Below are 21,478 nucleotides of genomic sequence, written 5' to 3'. Positions count from 1 at the left end.
GCGGTAGCGTATTTTTGCTTTTCGTATCCTGAAATTTCTTTCGTAACAAGAGGAAATATTTTCCCGTTGAGACGTTTTGTAACCTGAAAATGTTGCATGTAGAGACGTTTGTAAGTAGAGGTCCCACTGTATATATATAATCAACAAGTCACCTAAACATGTGTGAAAACCAGTGTAATATTAAAAATGCATAACCAGCCTAGTATTCTAAAGCAGCAGCCCATGCCGCACACGAAGCAGCAACAATGGCCCGAGACACTCTGCAGTATAAGAATATGTGTGTTCTACACCGTCTCTGCTCTAGTCAGCAGCTCTCAGCCATGGATGCCAGGATATCTGTTTCATGCGCTTAACATTTCACACAGACCAGACAAAGCCAAGGCAACTAGAAACCTCCCAATGAGTCAACCAAAGGACTTGGAGCAGAAATATTTTATAAGCCAAGAAGATATACCTATACCAAGAGTGAATGTCAACAGAAGCAAATTATTTGTCATCAGTTACAATCAGCCTTATTAATTTCAGTATGCTGCTTTTACAACTGGACTTACACAATAAAATTCCAATTCTCTAATCTTATTTTAACCATTTTGCAAACACCTGAATATTATATATTTCTGATAGGTATATTCTTCAGGTAAACTCCTCTCTATACTATGTACAGGTATACAAACAGGTAATTATCTATTTATCTTGAATTATTACATATATTTTTTATATTCTTATTTCAATTTTTTTGTATGATATATTTATTATTATTACTTATTTTTCTTTTTCTATACTTGTAGTAATGACTATCTTTTACTCTGTGCATTTTTTCTGCTGTTGTGCCATAAATCTCCCCGTTGTGGGACAAATAAAGGAAGTCTGAATCTGAATGTCTCTTTGTAATGGCAGTAAAAATATTACAGGTCATATTTAAGTATATTCATTTTGGGCGACTGTAGAAATGTGGAAAAATATGCAAGTCCTATATCTCAAATAATTTAGTGATATCTGATTGACTAGTGAATAAAGTATGATGACTATTATGCTAATGTTGCTATACACAACCATCTCATGCGCAAGTGTGAAACATGAGAGCAAGTGCAGCTGGCAGGCAGACAGACACGTTGAAAGCCTTACAAGCAATGAGAAAAGTGAGACCTCTCTCCATAAACAAGACTTCCCTTAAATTTTCAGCAGGTAAAGTGACATCTTCAACACTTGCACATGTTTTCATTTAAAATGTTATATTTTAAAAAAGGGATTATGTGCCCCTCTACAACCATAGCATCTTTAAAGGCAATGTGTTGAAGATTAGTTTATTTACAATGTTATTCTGTCTAAATTTAATGAAAACAAGATGTTGCCCCAAACATCTGTCTTTGGAGTATTGATCTGCAGCTGCCGCTGCCTTCTGTCAAAACCGTGCAAAGCTTTACAATTTCTTCCTAAGACACTACCATTGCATCGTTAATCCAGGAGGATGCGTGACTGACTATAAACAAGCTTCTTATTCAACTGGATGAGGTAAAATCTGTTTTAATATTTAAAATTTTCTTCAATTTGAATAGCATGCTATTTATTTAAATGCCACTCATACTTGGCATGATTGTTGAGGATTGATAGTGTGTAATTATCTATTATAGAAAAAACAAAATGAAAAATCAGGTCTAAGAGCAGCTTTGTTTCTCTAAGAAAGTTAACATTTATCACATGGGTTCTATGTTAAACATTAAGATGAGACTGAATCTGTTAAATCTCCCACATGATTGCGTAATACCATCATATCAAGGGTTTTTGCACCGCAACAGACCATAATGTTGGCATAAGGTGACTTAGTGGACCTCGGGAGGTTTTGGGCACGCTCGCTTCACCTGCAGATTTGGCACCTCCCCGTCCAACCATGAGGACTGTTGAAACAGTGGGAGCTCCCGCATTTTATGTATACTTTGTCCTTTGGAGGAATTAAGTGTGTGTAATCAAGTTCTAGATTGTTGTCTATTAACAACAGAGGCAGTATGGATACAAAAAAAAGGTGTCATTTAATCAAACCACTGAGTGTTCCAGCTTGTGTTGTGTTTAAAATCATTTGGATAGTTGGTCGTTTCTTCGCCTCACCAGTTCCAAGTCATTCAAGATGAACCTCCGTCTGTTGATTAGTGTGCAGAGGAAAGAAAAAAAAATCCAGACATTTCAATTAAGTCTGCAGTGTTTAGAGCATCTACAGGGGTGATTCTCCAGGCTGATCTCCTGAGTTGCATAATCTCCTTAGCGGGGTAATTGCTCTGAGAGCGAGCATGGGCGTTTCTATCAGCTGCAAATCCTGTCTAAACACTGAACGGAAGAGTTCAGCCAGAGGCCAGAAACACTTTTAATTGCTATTATTACCTTCAGAATGTACTTACCATTTGCTTTTTTATAAAAAAGATCACCCAAAAGTGAAAAAAAAAATCAAGGTTGGTCCCAACCTTGAATCCCAGATCAGTTTGTCAGCTATAGCGTGAACAGCCTGTTCTCACTCCCCCCTCCCATCAAATATTGATCCAACTGCGTTTCGTACATGTGAGTGATTGATTAGGCAGAGACACAAAGGGGTTTCATATAAAGGTGTCCTTCAGGTTCAGAAGACTTCAGCTGTTAGCTTTTCACCCAGGAGACTGTAGTTTGTCATGTGTTTAAATACAAACATTCCATTTATTCAGCCAAATCAACTATGCTTTTGTAATTGCAATTTAATAATGGAGATAAACAACAAACTTTTGTGCAGTTAAATCTGCTGCTTCAGGATGAAATGAGCAAAATAAGCAGGGCACAACGGGCTTTTGCTTTCATACACCAGAGCTGTTGCTGCATGCCCTTGTATGCTCCTGATCCAACCTTGCATGTTTTTTGCAGTGAGAACATTACTGCTAGTGAGGCATTTTCAAGACAGATGCCAAACTACGCTGCAGTAAATAACAAATAATTAAATAATTTTTAATGAACACACATCAGGCATTCAGAGGTTACCTGTGTCCTGACATTAAGAAAGCACATTTAAAAAGGCTTCTTATCTTATATATGTATCTTAAAGTCTGTCCCAACCACTTTAGTTTTGAAATGAGATGTATCTCCATGTCTAATGTGAATGTTTCCAAGTTGAACTCTCTAAAGGTGCTCAGGAGGTCTTTTATATGCACGTATGCAGCATCAGTATAGTTAGCGCAAAAGCAGCCTGAGGGGGGAAAGTGCTTTGTCAACACGGCTGTTAATGAATAAGGTGACAGGGTTACTGGGGGGGGAGGGAGGAGAAACAAATGATGGATCGAGGGCTGTGGGGAAGGACAAAGGGAGGACCGTTATCACTGTCAGGAGTCCTGAGGCAACTGATGCCGCAGTAGCTGCAGTCCATCTCCCCAGTTCACTGCTGTCTTCCCATTTTCACTGACAGAAATCATTTTGCTATGGAATGGATTGATTATTTACCCTCTCAGCCTATCCTTGCTCCCTCTCAACGTCCATCCGCCTGTCTCTGCATGCCCATAGTGAATATCATCACGATGTGTCTAAGTGGCAGTCATCCCTCAGTTGAGTGTGTTCTCAATGACATGTACAGGACATTGTAGGATCACACTAGAAAAAACATCCCTTTGTGATATATGGAGCATGTTGAATCAGCTTTGTGCTGTTTGTGTGTGTGTGTGCCCCTGCACTCCTGCGTGCACAACATAAATATTAGTCTTAACCACAAATGTGTGAGGCTTACTTTCGCCGATGTCTCGATCGATGAAGGTCTCATTAGGACACATATCTACTGTGTATCCCTGAAGGAGATTGTGTGCAGTGATCTGTGGGTTCTATAGTCTTCAAACAGTTTTCTGTGACCTTGGAGCCATGTGCCTGCAGTGGTGCTGCTTACACCGCCGCAGTGTTAGAGAGGGGAACAAGAGACTGCTACCTCCTGCCTGCACCAGGATCAGAGTGAGATGAGGGAACGATTTCAACTTTTGGCAACTGGTTGTTGATCAGGTAACATTATACTCATACATTGGGTGAGTATATTGGCTGCCTCTAAATTGGCTGTCCTTCAAAGAGAGTAGATTAACTTTGATTCAAGCATTCACGCCTGTAAGGAAAAACCTAAAAGGATAAGCACAACATGTTTTGGATTTAGATTGAGATTGTGCATTTAATTCAGGAGCTGTGAAACTGACACCAAAGGTAGACTGTGTCCTTGTCACTGTCTTTATCTTGCACCCATCTGAAATGCTGCCACTAATCTGTGGCACATCTTGATATTTTGAATAGGAATATTGCGCGCCTTCTCTGATGTGGACTACTGCAAACACTCCCTTTGACTGAAAACTAGTGTATAATGGAATAAATCTCTGCATCCTCATCAGTAAGTTAGAATGTAAACAGTGGAATTAAGCCATGCCAGGAGGATGTGCGCTGCGGTAAATATGAGAGCTGTAAAATATAATCCCCCAGGTGAAGGTGGAATGGATGATATGTGTGGATGTTTATACTGCAGGAAGGAATAGAAAATGAGTGGGACCCGCTCTTCTGTCCACACATCAGGCAGCGATTGGTTCCCATGGAACAAATCTCCTATCAGAGAGCCACAACTTATCCAGCTGACAGAGGGGGGAGCGGGGAGAATAAAAGCCAGGTGACCCCCAACATTCAAAATACGCCGAGTTGACCGTGCATGTTTGCCCGTATTTGCAGCTGTGCACTTCTGCTAGCATGATCGGGTATGTCTGGCATCTCTGGTTTCGTGTCAGGTATTAAATTACCCAATGGGAGCTTTAATACAGCCAGACACATTCTTGATTGTGAGTCTGGATGAGGGAGAGATTGAAGAGAAGAAGGGGGAGCACGGCAGAGCCGCTGGGAAGGGTAAAAAGGGCACAACAACTTCTGCAGAGCCGGGACATGGGTGAGTGGTGCGAACATCTGCACACACCTGGATCTCAGCTTTACACTTTAGAAACATGTGTTTGTCGACAAGTATCTAAGAATGTCTTTCAAGGTTGTTTTGGGATACTTGCTATTTGTCAATTAAGCCACAGTAGCAGACCATTCTTAGTGTTTATTTTTTGTTTTTTAACCTAGTGATGTCAGTGATGTCTCTTTTCCAACACAACACACTAATTTATTTTTGTGTGTTGCAAAGACCTCCATTAAGACATTTCAACTGCAGATTCATCCATTTTATTATCTAAAGCAAGTGAAAATAGAACCAAATGAGACTCTTCACATGTCAAGGCCTTTTGAATCCTGTGTACAGAAACTGGAAAATAGATTGGAAAAAATATCTGATACTGATCACCAACCTTAACTGCATACGATTTAAAACAAACTGTTTAACAATGACTGAACATATGTGATTTTTTTTTTTTTTGTGAGTCGCTACCATGAAAAAAAAAATTAAAAATGTATCACATGAACAGAAATAATATTATCCACACCCCACGTAAGCATTTTTGGTGACAAAATTGTGCTGAGCGTTGTCTTTCATTCAGGTCATTGGACTGAATCAGGAAGAAGAAAAAAAAGAACAGTGCAAGCAGAGTATCAGATGACAAGTTTGCTGCTGATGCAAACAGAAGTGACAGAAAAATCAGCAAAACTGTAGCGGGCTGTTAAACAAAGAAAAGCAAGTACTTTTCACTGTTGCCCTTCTCTTTCACAGGTGACCCAGCCTGAAACTAAAGGAGAGTTACAGCTGCCTTAATGAAAATCAGGAGGGAGGAAGCCCTACAAGGATCTTTTGCGAGGTTGTGGCATCGCCCCTGTTTCCTGCACCCCAGCCAGGTTGATAGAAAAAGCTGACAGTGAGGGTATGGAGGTACCACTTGTTAATTTTGAAAACATGTATGATGTCGGCATCAATATCGGAGATCCAAGTGACTCCGGGTACCCGACTTCACCTACTTCTGAAGCTCCCGATCAGAATCTTTTACCCCAACGTCTGAGCTCTCCCCACCAGTCACCACGTAGAGGGCGGCACAGGCATCACTCCGGTCAAGATGGGCTGTCTCCTCCCAGTCCGTTGACCCTAACCACGAAAGCAAACTCCAGCAGCGGAAGCTTGATCTCAAATCTGAAATTGCTGATGAATGGAGAGTCTCCCTCTGACAGCGTGTTCAGTAAAATGGTAAATGATTGCTATGAGAATGAAGATTTATTTGAAAAGCACTTCGTAGAAGAGAAAGACGAGAAGGTGGTCATCAACGTCTCCGGGCTCATGTTTGAGACGCAGCTCAGCACTCTAAATAAGTTTCCAGACACACTGCTGGGTGACCCCCTGAAGAGGATGGGTTACTTTGACCCAATGAGAAATGAATATTTCTTTGACAGAAACCGCCCGGCTTTTGATGGTATTCTATACTACTATCAGTCAGGCGGGAGAATCCGTAGACCAGCCAATGTTCCCTTAGATGTTTTTGCGAATGAAATTGTCTTCTATGAGTTGGGCCATGAGGCGATGGAACAGTTCCGTGAAGATGAAGGTTTCATCAAAGAACCAGAGGTGCTTTTGCCCAGTAATGACCTCCAAAGGCAGTTCTGGCTCCTCTTTGAGTACCCGGAAAGCTCCAGCGCTGCCAAAACTGTTGCGCTGGTTTCTGTATTTGTCATCGTCATTTCCATCTTCATCTTTTGCCTGGAGACTCTCCCAGAGTTCAGAGAGGACAGCGACTTTCTCCAAGTTTTGAACCAGATCACAAATGGAACTCAGGACAGTTCTGCTTCCCAACCTGCTGCAAAAGATTTGATGGCCTATTTCACGGATCCCTTTTTCATTGTGGAGACGATTTGCATCATTTGGTTCTGCTTTGAGGTGTGTGTCCGTTTTGTGGTGTGTCCCAGCAAAAGTGACTTCTTCAATAACATCATGAACATCATTGATATAGTGTCAATAATTCCCTACTTTGTGACACTGGGAACAGATCTGGCTACAACCCCTGATGATGACATGAACTCCAGTCAGAACATGTCCCTGGCAATCCTGCGAATCATCCGTTTAGTAAGAGTTTTCAGAATTTTTAAGCTCTCTCGACACTCCAAAGGTCTACAAATCCTGGGCCAGACCTTAAAGGCCAGCATGCGAGAACTAGGGCTCCTCATATTCTTCCTTTTCATCGGAGTCATCCTCTTCTCTAGCGCCATTTATTTTGCAGAAGTGGATGAGCCTCAAACCCAGTTCGTGAGCATCCCAGATGGCTTCTGGTGGGCTGTAGTGACCATGACCACCGTGGGCTACGGAGACATGTGTCCCATCACGATGGGAGGCAAAATGGTCGGCACCCTCTGTGCCATCGCTGGCGTCCTGACCATTGCCTTACCTGTCCCGGTCATTGTCTCCAACTTCAATTACTTCTACCACCGTGAAACAGAGCAAGAGGAGAAACAGATCATGGATGCGGCAGCAGAAGCAGCTCAGAAACTATCTGCAAACAAGTATGGAAGCACACCTTCACTAAGCAAGAGCAACGGCACCTGGCAGAATGACAAAAATGGCATGCATTGAAATAAAGCATTTAATTACCCATTTATGTGAAGGTCATGAAAAGCACTGAAGCACTAACTTAAAATAATCTTTCTTGATATTTGCACTTGAAACATGGCAGCACTTGTGTACACTATTACAGTATTAATAGGTACTTATTTTTAAAAGTGATGTGTCTTCTTGTGAATGTGTCAAAGTGCAATTACCACAGGCAACTATTTTGTGAGTTACTAGTTCTGAAATGTATCAGTTATGATGAGGCGAGAAACGTGAGAATTGACACACTAATATGTACAATCGATGGTATACATAAAAGGAAAAATTATGAGTAAGATTTAGATGTCCTTGAAATAGCCAGAGAGCATGTCCCAAAGATGGCTTTCATAATTTAAGATGGAAGAAGTATCCCAAGAGCTCATAGTATAGCAGAATCTTTATAAAACCTGGCACAACTGTCAAGGTCAGGCAGCATGTGTTTAGTTTAAGACAAGAGGATGTCAGTGCGCAGTGTTGTATCAGCAAATCTATAACTGTGAATGCACAGCCAGCATCTCCTCTCCATTTGACACAGAACGCTGTGATGAATAAATGGTAGGGAAAGATAGCTGCGATTAGTTTTTAAGGCTGGAGAATGTTAATCAAAATTACTCTTTTGCCCTTGATGCGTAGTACTTGCAGCAGCAACATGCCTCAGCATTTAAAAGTCACAGATTAGTATTTCACTACCTTAATGTCATCTTTAATAAGTTTCACCAGCTCACACACGAGGCAGAAATATAATTATGATATGAACGTAACCCTTCAAAAACCCTAGAATCTAATTGCAAGAAAAGTTGTTTCCATATATCGTATCTCATAAATTCTAATTTTCTTTTAGAACCATCAGCTGTTGGCAGGGAAAACATTAGTATCTAGAGCTAATCAGCCTCGTAGTTTATGTAATAGTGATACAATTAGCTAAAACGGTTACAATCTGTGTCTGAAATATTTAGAGTAGCTGAAAGTATTACTGTATTTTATCATATAGCGATAATTATGAAAGTCAATTCCTCACCTGGGTGTGTCAATGAATGATTATTGATCTGAAAACATATGTGCATGCCACACATGAACAGACATCAGAGTTTATTAAAATATACAGCTTATGTAGAATTGCAAAGGTTGTCAAAGAATCAATGCCTTTCTCATAAATTATGGAAATACGATATTAATGACTTTGGGGTGGACAAAGAGCAGTACTATTTAAGTAAAATGAAACTGAATAATGTGACCTGAGTCACATTAGATGTCAGCACTTTACTAGGTTATAAAGTACTTCATGTTTTGGCACTGATTCTGTACAATGTCCTTTGACAGAGTCCTGTGATGAGTGCCTTTTATTAAACAAATAGACTAACTGTGTGTTGACCTGTGATCATTTCACTTGTACCACTGGACATTTATCATTTATAATGACAATAATGATAATTCTAAGACATAATAATGGGCCCCTTTGTATTAGGGCATGCTTTAAGGCTCAGTTTTACTGTTCTCTTGTTTTAGTTTGCCAATGCCTGTTCAGTGTTGTTTTACAACCCTCTCTGTCCTTACTTCTGTCAACAAAATCACACTCTGCATAAGAGGAAGAGGGTGAAGAAGAAGAAGATTTTGTCACTTTTTTGATAAAGAGGAAGATACCATCTAAAGAAGAAAGGTGACATTTTTGGAAATTGAATGAAATGTTGACCTCTGACAGATGGGCTTTCTCATTTGGTGCTGTAGTGCCTCGTACAGTTAAATTAAGAGTATAAACTATTGCTATCTTTCATTAAACAAAGTTTTGATTTCAGATTCAACAATTTGATTCCTCATGAGGAAATGAGAGATGTCATACTAAGTTTAGCTCAGGTTACTTGCAACCATCTGATCTTTGTCAGTAGTTAACAGTCAGGTTAACGGTTTGCCCTTGCGCCCTTTTTATCACTGATAATTAAGTGATACACAAAAGTAGAAGCTTTACAGCATTTTATCATTTGTCAGGTTGCTGTGGCAAGGTCAAAGTCAATTTGAGGCTGTCATTTATAATTCATCTGGCTTTCCGTGAAGAGATCAAATCCATCTGACTTTGATCAGAATTCCACCACAGAAATTCACCCACAGATCAGCAGATGCTCCCACCACCATGACACGGCAGGCTCTACTGCAGCTCTTAATGGATCTAAATATATCACCATTGCATGACTCTTGTGTTTTGTGCTCCAGCTCGGTGACAAGCTGTGTCAAGTTTTAAAGGGAGCGATGCAGAAGCCTTGCACGGAAGCTGAACGACAATGCGTCTGGCACTGTATCAGTAGATTGTGTTACTGTATTGTCAGCAGATAAGCCAATTTTGGACTTGCCCAGCCAGCAGTGGAGTGAATGGTCCTCCTCAGGACAAAGAGTTCAGGACTAGAATCTGTCTCTTTGTATTGTATCCATTTAAACTATTTCTTTTTAGATACACAGAGCAAAACAATGACAGCATTGACCTTGCAAAGGGGCGGTTGCATGTGACAGTGCAGTGCTGCTGTTACTGCAGATGTAACAACCCTCATGCTTTTAATATTGATTAAAATTACTTCCGCCATTCATTCCGGTTTTGACAAGCTCAACAACATTCAAGGATTATAGCTTCTTTATTGGTATTCCTGTGCTGATTTCATTTAGTTCTAAATGCAAGGGAGGGGAGATATAAGGAATAAAGCAACAATGTAACCAATGCTGCGAAAGTGTCCCATCTGCACTCTCGGTGGTGGAAAAAAATGAAGGACAGACAGGTGACAATGATGATGGCATGATGAGACAGTGTGATTAAATGTCGGAGGGACTTAATACCAGTATTCATTCTGTTTTTGATTTATAACTTCTCTGAAGTCCTTTAGGATTTTGTTGAAGGATGTTCTTAGTCATCCAGGTAAAAGAAAACTTAGGCTTCTTCATTAGCCTCTTAGATAAGAAGTGAAATCCTTGAAAAACAAAAGCAAGTCAACTTGATTTTCTTTTTTAATTGAGTTTCCTTGCGTCTAATAATTTAAAGACAATCGTCAGCTATTAAACTGATGTGAGCTTGTTGTGGTAGCTAAGTCTCTAGGGGACTGAGCAGAGAAGCAGGGAAAAAATCCTGGTGCAGATGAAAGTTGGGAGGCAACAGAGAGGGATGCCAGAACACCTTTGGAGCCCTGGAGAGGAACCCTTGAATCTCCAAATGCTCAAATTGTGCCCTGCGAGGAGCTGGTGACTCATTCAGGAATGTACCCTGCTTTGCCTTGCTGGGATCGGCTCCAGCATCCTCGCCATGACCGTGAAAGGCTCAACTAGAGAGAAAAGGAAAATAATTCTACCATTCCCTACATATCTTTTTCATTCTTAAACAATACACACACACACACACACACACACACACACACACACACACACACACACACAGGGGACAGGTCATCTCCTTGATATATACGCAACTGGCTTTGAGTTGGCCTCCAGAGTTGTGTTCCACAGCTTCATGGAGTTCTGGATGAACTCTCTTAATGTCCTGTTGATGTTTATGCATACAGCTTGATGTCATCCATGTAGAGGAGGTGGCTGATGGTTGTTCCACTTCGGAACTGGTACCCATAGCCACTCTTGGTGATGATCTGGCTGAGGGGGTTTAGGCCTATGCAGAACAGCAGGGGGGACAGAGCATCTCCTTGATATATACGCAATTGGCTTTGAGTTGGCCTCCAGAGTTGTGTTCCACAGCTTCATGGAGTTCTGGATGAACTCTCTTAGTGTCCTGTTGATCTTATACAGATACTCCATGTTATACAGATACTCCAGTATCCATGTGTGCGGCATTGAGTCATAGGCTTCCTGGCACTGCACAGGTTGCTGTGTCGCATCCTACAGTCCTGGGCGATTGCCCTGTCGACCAGTAGCTGGGGTTTGGCACCTCTGGTGTTGTTGTCTATGCCTTTCTGTGCTCTGCTCATGTATTGATCCAAGTGTCTACTGATCTTAGCCGCTATGGTGCCTGACAGGAGCTTCCATGTGGTGCTGAGGCAAGTTATGGGCCGGTAGTTGGGTCGTATTGTGCCCTTCTTGGGGCCCTTCATTATGAGGACTGTCCAGCCCTGGGTTAGCCACTCCGGGTGGTTCTCTGATGTTAGCAGCTGGTTCATGTGTGCTACCAGGCAGGCATGGAGTGCAGTCAGCTTCTTAAGCCAGTAGGCATGAATCTTATCTGGCCCTGGTGCTGTCCAGCCCTTCATTTTGGACACACCTGTTTGGATTTCTGCTAAGGTGATGACTACTGGGTCTTGTTCTGAAAGTTGGCTGTGCTCTGTCTGTAGGTCTTGCAGCCACTGGGCATTAGTGTCGTGTCTTGTCCCTTTCTCCCAGATACTCTTCCAGTATTGTTCAGTGTGTGTGTGTGTGTGTGTGTGTGTGTGTGTGTGTGTGTGTGTGTGTGTATACACCCTAATACAGTGCAGAATGCAGGTGTAGGCACTATAATTTTTGACAGTTGTCTTTCTTCAGTATCTCGCACTATTAGCTTTGGTTTGCTCTAACAGGGTTTTTCAATTTATCAGTGTAAGGCGAGTGAGTGGCGTCAGAATCATAATGCCGACCACGAGGAAGAGCCAGAGCAATAATTCAAGATTATAAAGATTTATGACACAGTAATGATACAGTGACTGCAACGCTGCACTGACAGCAGACTTCTATGGAATGAAACAAGAGTCTTACATTTCTTACAGGTATTTTCTTACAAATTTAAGACAACGATGTCTATCCTTGCCTGGCGTGCAGGCTGAAAGCGCATAATTTTAGTCTTTGTGGTGCCGCCCTGTGGTGACTGCCTCTAACTACAAGCTAAAAGCGTATAATGTAATGTACACTCAATTGGATATACTATGCCTTGGTTCAAATTTACTGTGGTAAAACGAAAAAAAGAGGGGAAAGTCTACAAGAACGAGAGTTTCACTGTGATCAAGGTTCACGCTCAAAAATCTCTTGCAAAGTTACATTCTTTAGTCAAGCTTGCCCGTGTTCATACGTGTCCGCAAACAGAAGGGACGGTAGTTACATAAAAAGAAGGAACTGACGGGAAACTGTACAAAGTCGGATCAATAATGGTTAATGTGTAACCAGATTACAAAGGTCAATTGCTAATGTATTTATTGGAATCATAGAAACTAAGAACATTCAACGAACAAGAGTTGTTCCACACAAAATAGTATGTTCTTGTACGTATGTATAATATTTGCGCAATAAACACCAGTTAAATGTAAACTGATTAATCTTGAATAGGCAGAATCGAATTTAAGTTTTTGTTCTATGCTGTTTGACCGTGCCTGGAGTTTATCACTTGTTACAAAATTAAGGAACCATTTTCCCCTGTAGATTTTAATATTTGCATTCGCTCATACAAACAATGAAGGAAATGCTCTGTTCCTTTTTTTTTTTAAACCAAAATTTACAGTATGAAGTAACATGGGGCAAATATTTTTCAGCAATAATTCAACAATTTTCCCCACGAGGAAATATGTCTAAAGTGAAAGAGAAATTCTCCAAATTCGGTGACGGGAATAAGCCTGTTATATTTCAGCCTATTTAATACTTTACATTAAACTAGTCCAGCCCGCGTATTTTGAAAACCCGTGGTCGTTGATTTCACGAGTTTTCCCGTCCTAAGTAGATCTTTGTTCCTTATGTTATTCACTACTGATATTTAAGACTGCTACTGTTCGTATTTCCTGTACGTAAAAGTGGTGGGAACGATGACCGCTTACAGGAAGATCACTCCGCTGTGTCGTGACGTTTTTCAGTGAAATGTAGGCCAGCTGGCAGGGTTCTCCCTGTTTCACGCCCTGAAACACCGCGGAAGAAGTGCAGAGTGTTGATAAACGGGCGGAGTCTGCAGGTAGACGCACGTCCGAAAATCGCGTCACTTTATTCTTCAGTGGATCTTTGCGGAGAGAAGAAAAGTTGTGGTGAGACGGTGCGACATAAAAGGTGAGTGTTTTTTTTTTTACCTTGACTTAGGTGCTTTTTAAAGAAAAAATCCGCGTCTTTCCTGGTCACAAGATATTCAAGTATCCCACAGCGTATTTGACAAAGGATCGAGTTAATTGGTTGGTGTACTGCATGGCACTAAAAAAAACCACACACAGACAAACAAAACGATAGTGCTGGTCTCACCTTCCTGGTGTGTTAATCCTGCTGGGATAACAGACTCACTGCTCTGCTCTGTTCTTGGAATGAAAGTCAGGCAACCAAGTTGGATTTAGTTAATTCAGCAGTTAATTCCATTGTCCGTTTCAAGTGTTTTATTACTCTGTCTTCACCCTTTTGCCTTGATGTCATTTCGAATTGTATAGCACTTCAAAAGGACTTAGCAACTTTTATGCTTATAAATGAATTGTCTTTTTTTATATCAATCACAAATCTTAAAATCATCATGGATCCATGTCAGTAAGATGCAGAAGAGGAAACAAGGACAGAGAAAGTAATATGAAGACGAAAGCTTGAAAAAGAGACTTTAAGAGACTATTCTTCAGGGTTTTCTTTTTTAAAAGAATCCAAATGTGCACAGAAGGGCACCATTAGATACGTGTGTTATTTGAATAAATAAATAGGAAAACAGTATTGCTTCATATATAATTGTTGCTTTAAATTAACTTTAACTTTAGGCTAAAGAGACATGGATTCTCATGTCCTTGAGTCAATGAAGGTTACTTGTTATAAATTACACCTTTGTTTTTTGTTTCTAAAGTTTAAGTTCTCAGCTCAAACAAAAGTAGGACTATTACATAAAAACCTTATAGTTACTACAAACATTTTACAAAACTATTTCTAAACAAGTGCAGCACATCCTTAACATTTTTTTCTTTGAATGAGTTAAAGTGACATACAGATTTTTCTATGTTTCAATGTTCTGTTTCTTTTTTGAGACCTGCAGGCTTCAATGGAGGTGCAAGGAGAAAACCGGAAGTCTGTCAATGGCCAGTTGATTTCTGTGCCTCACAGAGACACAATCCGTTTACTGGAGGTGTACATCACACGCAGCCTCAGCCTCAATGACAGCGAATATGATAACAAGAAGTCTAAGAGAAAGGAAAAATGGGTGACCAATCCAAGAAGGAAAAGACTACATTCCAGTGACCCTTCCATTCACATACCAGAGTTGCCAAATGGCATAGAAATTGGTCCATTTTCTGTGTTTGAACCATCCTCACAACAGCCTGAGAAGACTGATCAGGAATCACAGAAAACCACTAGAAAATCCAGGAAGAACAAAAAAAGCTCTTTTTGGAAAAACCTGCTTGGTTTTTTCAGTCCGAAGAATGAGGAGAAAAGCGAAGAGGAGGACGATCCACCGGAGATCCCTGAGGTCCCCCAACTGGGGGGATCCTCTGACAGTGTGACCACCTATGTGCCAAACACTCCAACTGTGCAGCAGAAAAAAAAATTGCTGAGAAAAAAACCCATGAGAAGAAAATTCTCCAAACAGAGGCTGTCTCTAACAAAACACAGCCGAAGTGGAAAAGATCACGCTGAGATCACCCGAGTTGATTGTAAGTTGTCTGACATGAGAAGTTGTCTGTGATTTATTCTAAGGATGCAACAGTTGCAAAGATTCAGTGTTTTTATTTTTTATTTCCTTCCAGCTGTTATCAGTGTGGAACCGACATACTCGTACTATGAGAAAGTCACGGAGGAACTGGAAAAAATCGTCATCGAGGTCCAAGAGAAAGAGCAAGTTGAACATCTTTCTGATGGTGAGAATTTTTCCTTTAGTTATTATTATTATTATTATTATTATTATTATTATTATTCTTTGCTTATGATAATCAACCACTATTGCTTGTTTTACCCCAGAGGAGCTCATCAACAGGATCATTGCTCTGACAAAGGAGCAGGGGGACGCTATAGATGACAAGGTTGGTGATGAAACACAATGTAAATTTGGGAATATTTTACAGTGTATTTCAAACATTACAAAACATAGAATTTTTATTAAATCAGTTGACCTAAAAGGAAGAAAAACTACATTTTATGCAGTCATATCCTGTGCATCAGTATTTCCTTCTTTCTATCCTCACGTTAAGATTTAACCACTTCCACACGTTTTTAACTGGTTAAATCTGTGTGAATTTTAATCAGTTTGGGAGCTAAATGATTGCTTTCAATTGCCTATTTTGACTGAAAATTAATATTACGTTCCAGTAGACTGGTTAGAAATATGTTGCTATGATTGCTCTTGTCATTTCTATTTTCTCCTGCTCTTCGACAGCTGAAAGAGAACCCCACCCTGAACAGCTTCTTCCAGCGAATGTCGTACTCCTCTTTTCAGGAACTTGCCGACGCATATCTGGAAAAAGAAGCGTCGCCGACCCACAATCCCCCCACTGTCCTGCCCACAGCACCTGAGCTGGTTAAACTGGCATTCACGTATGACTTCACGGCCAAGATTGCGCGACTCTCCAAACAGAACGTATGTCACATCACCGGCCTGGGGAACCGTTACCTGCAGGAACGCTTTGAATATAAACAGGTAGGAGTCACATCTATGCACTTTTGATATTATTTAAAATGCATTTCAGTAAAATTATTCACATTTGAGTGAAATCTGCATCTGTGAGATTAAAACAATATAAAAATAAAAGCACATGATAGTTTGTATTATTATTTGTGCACTTTTATAGGTATGCACCGAATATCCATTGTCTGACGATGACTGAGGAGAAATACAGCTGAAGTTGAGAGTTTTAACATCTTTTAAACATGGATAACAGATGAGGTCATGTTTGTCTTGCTACAGCCATCCAAGCTGTTTCACAAAGCAAATGGACTACCTAAAATTAATTTTAAGCTATGATTTTTATGGGTTAGTGACAAAATATTTGTGCAATTCATTTTAGGATGTTTGCTGAAAACTAGCTGTATTTTTTTCTTTTCAGTGTTGACATGACTCTTTCACATTGGAAGCACAATTTTATGACAGTTTTTTATTATTGCAGGATCAGGGAAAGATAATTCTGCAAGTTAAATTGTGATTGTAATGCTTTGTTTTTATGTCTACATGAAAAATGTATATTAAAGTTGTTGGAATAACGGCTTTTTTTTTTTTTTTTTTTAAATGAAATTACAAAAGTCCAGTGGAGTATCCTCCTGATTTTACAGCATAAACTGTGCAATAGTTTTCTTTTTTTATTAGATTTCTACAGCTTGACAGAAATATTTAACAACAGATACACAAAGGTTCAATGAATGCTGGCATTCATGAGAAAGAAAATAATAAATGTTGAATAAAATCTGAATCATATGTATATGAAATAAAAAATCTTGAGATATATGTTACGACCCAATTTTGTCGGTGGTGTGTAGCTAAAATATAATGGTTGATGACAATAGCAAACATTCCTACTGTAACAGAAGGCCTCCCCAATAAGAAACGGTGTTATTGGATTATGGGAAATTGAGTTCTACACCTTAGAAGTTGAACTATATTAGAATATTATTGGGGAGAAAACTTTTTGGAGTACCGGTAGTTTACGTTTTTAAAATCTGGAATTTGATTCAATCCATTCCCCCTACAAATCTTTCCCCATCCTATTCTTTGTAAAAATGGTTTTAACTGGTTTTGTATGAGGCACCTATTCTTGTCTTCTGCACAACTCTGACATCATTATGTATTTTTATCTGTGAGGTCCTTAATTTTTCAAAATTATCTATCTTGGCCAAAGAAAAAAGCATTGAGGTTTTTCTCTAGCAGTTAAAATAAGAGTTTAAGGGCTTTACATTTATTATTATATACAAATTAGAGCTGCATGCACTCAGCTGTGAATGTAAGAATTTATCTTTATGAAGGTTAAAAAATGCAGCAGTAACTCTCTTTAAAGCTAAGTTGCATGAAGCTATATTCATTACCTGCTTTTTATTAATAACCATGAGCATTCAATGTCCTGCAACAGTGACTCAACCACTGCAAAATTTTAACTACCTCTATAAACATTTCAGCACCTGCTGAAGCAAAGCAAACCACACGTTGGAAGAAATACATTCACTATTGGCCTTTTTTTAAAATTCATTTAAATGCAATTGCATAACCATTTAGCCTACAGTGTAAAGATTTAGTGTTTCTGTTGATGTGTAGTATTAGAAGAATGGGACCTACAATCTACAATGTGCAAATGGGACGTGCAACTGGTCAAATCTTTTTTTTTTGTTGAGTTTATAGTATGAGTATGGAGACTGTATTGTACATTTATATTTGTTGTAGCTAACAGCCTGTGTGCTTGCAAGAGTAGTGTATTGAAAAACAAAGTGAATGGCTTTTGGAAAGTGCCGTAATAGTCTACCAGAACTAATAAGCTCATAAGGGGATTGTTGTGTGTTCAGCAGCTTGGTGCTATGCAACACAAGTACACAAATACAAAACGAATCATGGACAATGTCCGCCACCCTCTGCACACTGTCATCCACAGCCAGAGAAGCCTGATCAGCCAGAGGCTGCGCCTCCCCAAGTTCAGAACAAACAGACTGGGGAACTCATTCATCCCCCGAGCCATCAGACTGTTCAACTCCTCACTGGGGGGGAGGAGGGCCAACAGAAGGACTGGAACAACACTGCAATAACATAATACTGGGACATCCATTCATTCAGTTCATTCATTCATTCAGTTCATTTATTTACATTTTTATAGTTTTACATTTTATATTTATATTCTATTTTTAATTTATTCTATTTTATTTCTCATTTTACTCTTTTTATTATCTTTAATAGGTTTTTATGGTGTGTAATGGTGGTGGGTAATGTTGTACAGTGCTGTCAATCAATAAAGTACTCTGATTCTGATTCTGATTCTGAATGAACAGGAGCATGAAATGCCTCATTTACCACATTAGCCCTTTCCCTGGTCCATTTGTAAAGTATAGTGTACTGTATTTTTACCACTTTCCTTTTTATTTTCCTATCAAGGTCACATGTGAAGATAAGCCATCTGTTTCTGTCAGTGACATTCTTGTTTAATGCAATCTGCTGAAGTTACGTAGTGGATTTAAAAAAAAAGAAAAAAAAAAGTATCACCCTTACATGTCCCATGGACATTTTTATCCTTAACCAATGAGCTGAGAGAGTCAAATATGGTAACACAGACCTGTTCCACAACATTGTTGGATTGTAGCTTAGTGACAGGCTGCAAATTTTAAAAAAGTCAACGCCAAACTGCAGCCACCACTGAAGACATTTATTCTGTACTCAACAAAAACAAAGAGCTTTATCCGATTTTGAGTTATACTGTCTGACCTTAAGTCTAGAATTGTTCCAAAATATACATGTTTTATTGCCTTCAGTTTTAAGTGACTCAAAATAGAATTTTCAGTAATCCTTACAAATGAACTGGTAATGTATGAGGAAGTCAGGAGTGATGTTAGTTTGTTGTAGATGTGACAGGGAGATTAAAATAGAGGTGGAACGGCACCAAGGATCAACTCAGAGCCTCTTTGATATGAAACAGCCTGACAGATGAAATTTATTATGGACTATGAAGACTAGATGACTTTATGATCTATACATTAGACTCTTCCCATGTACCATAATAAAAGACAACAGGGGTCAAAGATGGAAAAGGTGTTTAAATGGTTTTGCTCTAAAATGTTTGTCCAGGACTAAATCCCAGCTCATCCCTCCACAAACATGATTATGTGGTTTGAGTCATCTGACCAATATAACCATGGGTTCCATATAAATATAGGTTACCCCGATGTAACTATTTGAAGAATGCCAGAAAGCATCAAGTTGCTGTGTTCGTTTAAAAATACAGTAAATTTGTTTGAGTCACTATTTTAAAATCCAAGACACAGACCAATGTTTACAAGGCTTTTACATTTTTATTTCCGTTAGAAAAGAGGGAAGGCAGACTAATCAAAGAGGCCGAATCCCATGTCTTCATCGGACTCTTCTGATTCCTCTTTCTTCTCTTCCTTTTTCTCTTCCGCTGCAACAAAGTCAAAAGATCAATAATGATCAAAGCATTGGTAACACATAAGGTAATCGTCAGCCAAATAAATAAAACAAGTCTATCTAAAGAGGCTCAATCTATGCTTCAGAAAATACAAACGGATACAAAATACAAAAGGATTTCAACACACCAGCAGCAGGTGCAGCTCCACCAGACCCACCAGCAGCAGCAGCAGGCACTGCAACAGCACCACCTGCTGGTACAGAGGCTAACTTGGAGAGGCCTGTAGGGGAAATTGATTTTTTTTTTAGTAAAATTGGCAATCTTAAAATCTGCTTTGCATGTTTAGTCAGAAGGCCTTTACCTGAATTCATGACTTCATTGATGTCTTTTCCATTGAGTTCCCCAATGACCTGCAGAGAAATTACAATAAAATTCTGCAGCAGGAATAAGTTTTATATATTTAACATCATAACTATTATTACATGTAGTACCTTGTTTAAACGTTCATCATCAGCCTCTATTCCCACACTACCCAAGATGGTCTTGATGTCCTTTGCTGAAGGGCTGGCATTTCCACCAAGCGCAGCTAAGAGGTAAGCGGCCACGTAACGCATTCTGCAAAGAAAAGAAAATACACAATGATACAATACACAAAAATACACAACAACAATTATTATCTTAGAACATTACAGTTACATAACATTCACATTAGACAAGTAAATACAATGAAGATTCTTACCTTTCAAGACAAAGACAATATTTACTATTAAAACTTGAAATTAATTCTTCTCTTCAATTTACATAGTAGATCCACCTTGACATAAACATGCATGTGTATCTGAACTGGCGAGTTTTACTATCCACTCATCAATTATACATAGTGGCCACTTGGTGGCTTCAAAGAACATGTTGTAGACCACGTGGAAGACGTCGTTAATATCTTAGCAGTATGAACAAAAGCGATGTAATTAAAATAAAATTACTGTACTACTTTCACACAAAAAAAGTACTACAGCGAGGGACAATTTCATTCTAGCTGTTACGTTAGCAAGTTTTTTTTTGACAGATCACATATTTGTGTTTTATTATTGTTAAAATCACGACAATGGATGGAAAATTGAGAAAGCTGTACATTTAAATACGTAATTTTTGGTTTGGATTCGAAAAATATCACCGAGTATAATGTGGCCCGTGATTCACAGCTAGCTGAGACGGCATGGCGCCTAGCCTTTTACAACTGTATTCCGTTTATGGCATATATATATCTACTTAGGGCGATATCACGTTTAAAACGTTAACCCTAAATTTTTGCCGATGGTAAAGTAAAAATGTATCAACAAATATATTCAACAAATACAGAATCAATACATGAAATATTGACTTACTTTTAAGTCTACAAGACACGAAACAGCGGACTCGCTAGCAGATCCAGAAAGAGAGAAAGAGGCGGTTCCGGAAAGGGAAATAGGAGCTGAATGCGACAATTTCATTGGTCTGATAATGAACGTAATGAACACGTCACATCCTGAAACGCCGTCAAACGGTTGAGAACGGAAACTACGTCATAAGTATGTATCGTAAAAGAATGTATCGTGGTCCTAACGCACATTCAATTCACTCACTGTGGTGTAAACGGTCCTATATTTTAATACACAAACTGTTATACTATGTTTAAAGCAAATTTAATAATAATTTGCATTACTTGTATTTGATTCTGAATTGTTTCTAATATATATTTAAGGATATATAAAGGAGGAAGCTTTACATGAAAATATAATTTAGAAGCATCGGAAACTAATTTTCTTTTTTTGAGACCTTAAAAAATAATGTGCTTTTTAAGTACAAATATCCAAGTACATTTGCATTAGGAGTAGCTGATGATCAATTTTGTTTGAGTATCCATAGACTGAAGTCCTACTTGACTCAATTAGGTCATAATATACATTACTAATATAAACTTAAACTAACTTAGTCTGTGCAGAACTGTAAGTATACATTTCTATTATTTAGAAAATAATTTTGATATTCAAAT

The 21,478-nt window shown here is 39.1% G+C and overlaps 3 protein-coding genes across 5 annotated transcripts; 2 read left to right on the top strand and 1 right to left on the bottom strand.

The window, feature by feature from the left end:
• The first annotated feature begins 4,603 nt into the window (after nucleotides 1-4,603).
• On the top strand, nucleotides 4,604-8,766 carry LOC101075697 (potassium voltage-gated channel subfamily A member 10-like). Of its 2 annotated transcripts, XM_029826353.1 has the most exons (3): nucleotides 4,604-4,636; nucleotides 4,752-4,906; nucleotides 5,663-8,766. In XM_029826353.1, exon 3 carries the CDS (start codon nucleotides 5,813-5,815, stop codon nucleotides 7,499-7,501), a length of 1,689 nt encoding a protein of 562 aa, XP_029682213.1. In that variant the 5' UTR covers nucleotides 4,604-4,636; nucleotides 4,752-4,906; nucleotides 5,663-5,812; the 3' UTR covers nucleotides 7,502-8,766. The 2 variants fall into 2 exon arrangements, with proteins under 2 accessions (XP_029682213.1, XP_003973121.2); XM_003973072.2 differs by having other exon boundaries at nucleotides 4,606-4,906.
• Nucleotides 8,767-13,354: 4,588 nt separating this feature from the next.
• Nucleotides 13,355-16,598, top strand: LOC105417803 (uncharacterized). Of its 2 annotated transcripts, none has more exons than XM_011613667.2 (6): nucleotides 13,355-13,492; nucleotides 14,431-15,054; nucleotides 15,148-15,258; nucleotides 15,359-15,420; nucleotides 15,774-16,034; nucleotides 16,186-16,598. In XM_011613667.2, exons 2-6 carry the CDS (start codon nucleotides 14,445-14,447, stop codon nucleotides 16,219-16,221), a joined length of 1,080 nt encoding a protein of 359 aa, XP_011611969.1. In that variant the 5' UTR covers nucleotides 13,355-13,492; nucleotides 14,431-14,444; the 3' UTR covers nucleotides 16,222-16,598. The 2 variants fall into 2 exon arrangements, with proteins under 2 accessions (XP_011611969.1, XP_011611968.1); XM_011613666.2 differs by having other exon boundaries at nucleotides 13,356-13,492; nucleotides 14,439-15,054.
• A 2,754-nt stretch (nucleotides 16,599-19,352) lies between these two features.
• LOC101075478 (ribosomal protein, large P2) lies at nucleotides 19,353-20,987 on the bottom strand. Its single transcript, XM_003973071.3, has 5 exons — nucleotides 20,832-20,987; nucleotides 19,938-20,061; nucleotides 19,808-19,856; nucleotides 19,634-19,726; nucleotides 19,353-19,479 (listed from the first exon to the last, which is right to left on the bottom strand). The coding sequence occupies exons 2-5, from the start codon at nucleotides 20,058-20,060 to the stop codon at nucleotides 19,403-19,405; spliced, it is 342 nt and encodes a 113-aa protein (XP_003973120.1). The 5' UTR covers nucleotide 20,061; nucleotides 20,832-20,987; the 3' UTR covers nucleotides 19,353-19,402.
• Nucleotides 20,988-21,478: the final 491 nt, after the last annotated feature.

Source organism: Takifugu rubripes, chromosome 19 (genome assembly GCF_901000725.2).
Source record: "Takifugu rubripes chromosome 19, fTakRub1.2, whole genome shotgun sequence".
In the NCBI taxonomy this organism is placed as follows: Eukaryota; Metazoa; Chordata; class Actinopteri; order Tetraodontiformes; family Tetraodontidae; genus Takifugu; species Takifugu rubripes.
This window is presented reverse-complemented; position numbering and strand designations above follow the sequence as displayed.